Source organism: Andrographis paniculata, unplaced genomic scaffold (genome assembly GCF_009805555.1).
Source record: "Andrographis paniculata isolate CXL003 unplaced genomic scaffold, ASM980555v1 Contig22END, whole genome shotgun sequence".
Taxonomy (NCBI): domain Eukaryota; kingdom Viridiplantae; phylum Streptophyta; class Magnoliopsida; order Lamiales; family Acanthaceae; genus Andrographis; species Andrographis paniculata.
This window is the reverse complement of record NW_026137513.1, coordinates 4211019-4217343: the sequence shown is the minus strand read 5'-3', so window position 1 is coordinate 4217343 and position 6325 is coordinate 4211019. Positions and strand designations below refer to the sequence as shown.

At 34.1% G+C, this 6325-nt stretch overlaps 1 protein-coding gene across 1 annotated transcript; it reads right to left on the bottom strand.

The window, feature by feature from the left end:
* Positions 1–1942: 1942 nt before the first annotated feature.
* On the bottom strand, positions 1943–3896 carry LOC127245367 (lysine histidine transporter-like 5). The gene is made up of 7 exons (XM_051266198.1): positions 3852–3896; positions 3574–3764; positions 3098–3484; positions 2517–3031; positions 2343–2434; positions 2190–2258; positions 1943–2041 (listed from the first exon to the last, which is right to left on the bottom strand). Exons 1-7 carry the CDS (start codon positions 3894–3896, stop codon positions 1943–1945), a joined length of 1398 nt encoding a protein of 465 aa, XP_051122155.1.
* Positions 3897–6325: the final 2429 nt, after the last annotated feature.

The following is a 6325-nucleotide window of genomic DNA, read 5'->3' as shown; positions in this document are numbered from 1 at the left end:
TATAAAACAACTCAAATAGCAAATTCATTTCAGTACATGAATTCATCGCGTTTGTATATATTTAAAAATTCAATTAATAGGATAATCGAAAAAAATAGTAATTCACATCTTAGGTCAACGAAATTATTTACTTGTACATTCCCCCTAATTTTTACTACCTCGGTGGTCCAGTGAGTTACGAAAATTTAGAAAAAATATAATTAATAAATAATTTAAAAAATATAATTAATGAAAATAATAATTTTATAATAAAAATAACTATAGACTAAGATTAAAATTATTGATTAGTATAATTAAGATTAATAAAATTGTAAGTTAGAAATTTTAAAATAAAATTCAAATGTATAATTCTTCTTTAAAAAGAGAAAAATAACAAAATAAATTGAATAAATAAAAATGAAAAGATGAATATGATAAAGTAGGACTTCATCTAACTAAATCATCAAAATTAATTTAGTCATGTAAGGGATGGCCGGTGGTGTGGGGAGGGGTTGGACTCGTGACCGTTTCCTCAGATCACCTGCCACATATGGTTCGTCTAGTGTGACTTACCTGTCGGATTTAATTTGCAGGGTATTAGGTTCGGTCGGGGGTTTACTAGTGCACACTTTCGGGTAGCGGCTGCTTATTTCCATCGTTATAAAAAAAATAAAATAAAATTTGAAATATATATATATATATATATAATTATAATTGTTAATAATTTAAATACTATGAGCTAGACACATTGCTTACATAATCTCGTTTTACTTATTTAACAATTTACGTATGTTAATATTTGTGGATCATTTAGGTGAAATAATTGACACCATGAAGGGATTCACAATTGTTTGAGATACCTAACTAACTTTTTATTTTTATTTTTAATTAAATTATTATTATTATAATTATTATTTTTTGATAGGATATTATTATTATTATTATTATTATTATTATTATTATTATTTTTAAATTTTTAATAGCTTGATAAGTGGCTGGTCATGTATTTTATTTTATATTTTCGCGTTGTGCACGCGCGATCATTGAAAATTATGATGTACTAGACCAATTTTTTCGAATTTCTTAGCAATGAAATTATGATAATTTAGTAGGTAAAACACGTGATATTTATCAACTCAATTCAAATATTAAAACATGTACTATGAGGATACCAATCCAGGAGCGAATTATTAAAATATATCACCAAATTTACAACGACTCAAGACAGAAAACAATATACTTAACAAACTATTATCTCGATCTTATTAATTACACTCGTTTTGTCAAACAGAAGAATTTTGATGTAATTAAATCGCAATAATAACTTCAACAGACAAACAATCTAGCTGTGAATAAATCTGTTTATAAGTTTGTTATCTTCTTCAAACATCCGGCTTCATACGAATTTGTCATCAAACATTTAATTCAAATTGATTTTGAGCCGAGCAAAGTGATTTCACATGCATTTTTTTCTATATCTATGCGTCATTTTTATTTCTGATTTCGATCTAAGACTTCGACAACACTGTCGCAATTTTGTCTCATATGTCAAAATAGAAAATGTGTATTTTTTACTATACATGGAGCAATAATCTCATGTGATTTATATATATTCAAACTTACTTACATGTTATATATATATATATATTTAAATTAACACAAGCTCGAAATATATATCGACTGCAATTCTCATGTTCTAATATGATATAAATATAAGTAAGTCTTGATATAGATACATTCAAACTTACTTACATGCTATTTATAATATATATATATATATCCATCTAACTATATATATAATCTATCTATCAATCTAGCTAGCTAGCTGTCTAAAGAAAAATCAATAAAATAAATTATTTGAGTACACAGTCAATCTATATATATATATATATATATATAAAAGATAAAATAAATAGATTGATGATTGATCCATCGAACTCTAGGGTTTTTGATTGAATTGTAACTAAGAAAAAATTGTAAAACTCTTCCACTGCATCACAATCTCATGTATCCCTCCAATTGGTGCTACACATGTAACTCCTGTGCCAAGTACAATTGAAAACTGCATCCAAAATAAATAAATAAATTATTTATTTAAAAAATCAATTAATATATATATATATATATATGCGACGGCTAGCAGCAGCACACCGTATACATTCATATAATATAAATACAATACATAAACTAACAGCACAAATATAGCTCACCCAGCATACGGTCCAATGGAAGCTCCATGGTTTAGGTCGTTTCAGTGTCAGCCAGATGACACTCGGAATCTATTTTCAAACACATTTAATTAATTAATTAAATCAATCAATCATTGATAAAACATCGATTAAATTATCTATCTTTTTACTTACAATGTAAGATGTAATTGTGAATGCCAAACCCCCAAAAAACCCTAATAATCCCCCAAAGAATGGAAGAAGCATTCCCACGAATCCAGTCAGAGCTGCAATTACCAGACACAGAAAATCCAATTAATATGATCAAATCGATGCGATGAACTGGTAATTTCATTAATTCGAACTTACCGACGTAAATGCTGCGGGCGACGACGCGGAGGCGCCGGCCGGGGGTGTAATGGAAGGTCTTGACGAGGAGGCACTCGATCTTGTCGAAAACAGGCATGGCGAAGACCTGGTAACTGCCGAGGACGTGGACGAAGACCATGAAATTGGCGAGGCTGATCAGCCATCCTGGATGCTCCAGAGACATCAGAACGTCGTCCTCGACGTCGCTGCCGAAAGCCAAGTAGCCGGAGATTGCGACGGGGAAGTAGCAGAGGCCGACGATGATGTAGGCTACGACGACGCCCTTCCACATCGGGTTCTTCGATGGATTCTCCGGCGTCGACGGAATTGTCGCCTGAATTTCCAGGGCTACACTGTGACCGGCGAACGCAAAGGCTAGCAACCCTAAGCTGCTGAAAATATCCATAACCATCGCCGCCGTCGTCTGCGCCTTAAACCCGTAGTTTACCGGCCTGTTGTGGAGATGGTTCGATATCCCCACCGCCGACGAGGCCCCCGTCGCCACCATCGAGTAACTGCCATTAATCAATCAAAAATTAACTAATTAATTACCAGTAGAGCGAGAGAGAGAGTGTACGGACCCGATGGACATGACGGCGGCGAGCAAGGAGATGAATTTGAGGGAGTTGAAATTGGGGACTTGGGAGAGGATGAGCTGGAGGACGGCGAAGAAGAGGATGTAATAAGTCTTGCGAATGTTGGCGGAGTGGGATTCGAGGAAGACGAAGCATTTCTGGAGGGACTTGCCGCCGGTGACCATGTAGACGATGTTGGAGCCGACCTGAACCACCAGCTGCTGGGGGATGATGGCCCAGTTCCCGAGCCGCTCCCCGAACGCGTGCTGCCCTAATTCATTGAACCGGTCGAACCGCTTCCCCGGTTCGGCCGATTCGTGGAGCTGAACCAGCAGCCACAGCGTGTACCATGTCAGTAGCCACGATATCAGTATCGCCAGAACTCCAGGGTACCTTAAAAACCAGAAGATCAATGGCAGATTCAATCAATCAATCGGAAATTGGATTTGAATGGATTGATCTTAATGATTGATTGTACGGACCATCCGAGGCGGGCGAGGACGAGGGGGAGGCCGAGGACGCCGGCGCCGACCATGGCGGTGACGTTGTGGAAGGCGGAGTACCACCATTTGGCCTTGCGGGAGGCTGTGATTGGTAGCCATGAATCTAGAGATCGACTCACGTCTTCGTTGTTATTTGTTTGGGGATGAGCTCCGTCTTGTCTTCCATTGCCCTAAAATGGAGGAGAATTACAGAAGACAATAAATTAGGGTTTCTAGAATGAACTGACAGCAGTAAAAAAGTAAAAAAGAAAATGTACCGTGCGTACATTTGGGGAAGGAGAGCCATCATTGTTTGTCAACATTGTATGTATATAAATATATATATATATATATATATATAAAGCTGTATGTACAGTGAGATACAGTGGGGGGCAGTAGCTGTAAGTATGTATTAAGGGAGGGGTAAATAAACAATGAAGTTGCAGAGACACAGTGATCTTGCTCAGGTAAATATTTGTGTGTGTATATATATATACATGGGGGGTGGGGGGGTGGTTTTAGGGAAGTCGGTAGAGATCCTAAATTAGAGTGAGAGAGAGAATGGGTCATGTGATTAGTAGAATCTGAAAATGAGGAAGACGACAAAGACGGGCAAGGTTATAATTTAGGTTTTTACCATGTTAGAACACGTTCTCGATGTTTTAGGAATTAGGATGCTGTTGTCTTCTGTTCCAACTTAGGGTTTTCTATTTTACGATCATTTTACACCACACAATTTATAAATATTAATTTTTTTTTATTTTTTTTTTAAAATTATTATTAAATGCTTTCAAATATTCTACACAAAACCATGCAGGTACGTACTACTATCATATATTTTCTACACATATATTAGATACCTGACTTTTAATTCTTCCTGTGGATATAATTATATATATATATTTTTAAAGTAAATTTATTTAAATAGTGATTTAGATATGATATTTTGTAATATAAATAATATGTTTTTCTAGATAAATATAGAAATGGAATAATGTAACGATAATTGTCAAAAATAAACAAACTCTTCGCTTTTGCATGTTTTAATAATTTAAATTTAATATTTTGTTTAAGATACATATATCGTACTATGTTCCATTTATTTATATTTATATAGTTAAATTTAATTGAGGTTGATTGATGATAATCTAAAAGATATATTTGATGAGTTCTATTTTATAGATAAAAAATTATGTAATATTGCGTTTGTCACGTAAAAATAAGTTCACTATTTTATAATTTTGAAGTGATGGAGATAGCATTATTTATATGATCAACAGAACTGAGTTTTCAATAAATATATTTATTTATTTGTGCGACTAATATAGATCAATGTAAGCTGGAACAGAAAATAAAGTATAAAATTGTCGTAATTAAGTGAATTGAATTGAGTTATGATTTAGAAAAATAACACATTTAAACAAACAAAAAATACCATCAAAATATGCTCATATAATACATGAGACTAAAAAATACTTCATATTTGTCGTCCAAATTTATTCACATTTTTTTTTTCTTTTATTGTAATACAAATTTATTATCGTTTTTTTTTAAGTAAAAAAATACGATTTTTTGTACTTTCTTTTTTATAAAAAAATTTATTTTTACTTATATTTTTTAAAATTCATGTCCAATTAAATAAATATAAATTTATAGGGAGAGAGTAATATTTAATCGTTAAAATGGCGGGCAGTACCCACTTTAAAAATTCTTAATTAATTTGAAGGGTTTAAACAACCAATCCTCTGGTGCCATGTTTCCAACAACCACCTGTTCTATGGCATCAAATCCTCTATAAGAGCACATACACCGGTGTGAAAGTTAAAACCCTCCATTTGCTTACGTGTATCCTACGTGTCAATTATAATGTTTTATGTATCGATTTTCATTTTCCAAACAAACACAGTAGCTCTTTTTTTCGGTCCTTCGTAATTTTTTCTCGCAATATTCCTCGCACACAATATTCACACCCAATTGTCCCCAAATCTTTCATCCCAACCGGCGATTCATCCCAATCAAACCTGCGATTGCCGGCGTTTGAAGGAAGTTGGCGACGGAGAACCTGTACCCTATCGATCTCCCAATCTTTGCCAAACCCTTCGTCCCAATCAAACCGGCGATTCATCCCAATCGAACCGGCGATTGCATCTGAAGAAGGTGGGCGACGGGAATATAAAAGGGTTTGGGGAGAAGAGAACACCAAAGTCTGCAATTGGGGGGGAGAGAGAAGGGCAAAGAAGAGAGATGGGGAGAGAGAAGGGCAAAGAAGAGAGAAGAGAGAAACGCTACCGTCGATGATGCCGTCGCCTGCACGAGGACTGACTCGATTTTTAATCGAAATTTTATGGTTGAAATTTAGATCAGTGGGGATGAGATTTTTCGAAGGGAATAAGAAAAGGTTCGAGACAGATGAGAAGTCCTTCTATTTATGTGTCGTTGTATATGCTCTAACCAATTTTTTCAATAGATGAGAGAGGACGGTAAATAAAATTTATGTATTTCTTTTTTAACTATAATTCTATCTAAATTTTTTTAAAAAATATAACAAAAAAAATAAAATTTTAGACCGAAACAGTAGGGTACACGGCCGTATAGAATTATACATAGCCGTGTAATAACATGGTCATGTATAATTATATATTGAAATATACATGATCATGTAACAACATAGCCGTGTCAAATTGTACATGGTCGTGTAACAACATGACCATGTATAATTATACACTAAAATATATATAGCTATGTAACAATA

Excerpts from the sequence above, each read along its gene's own strand:
- LOC127245367 (XM_051266198.1), bottom strand. The coding sequence starts at position 3,896 with ATGTTGACAAACAATGATGGCTCTCCTTCCCCAAATGTACGCACG. Across the intron at positions 3,485-3,573 it reads GTCCTCGCCCGCCTCGGATG|GTACCCTGGAGTTCTGGCGA; the intron begins GTCCGTACAATC and ends CTGGTTTTTAAG. Across the intron at positions 3,032-3,097 it reads GCCGCCGTCATGTCCATCGG|TTACTCGATGGTGGCGACGG; the intron begins GTCCGTACACTC and ends GATTAATGGCAG.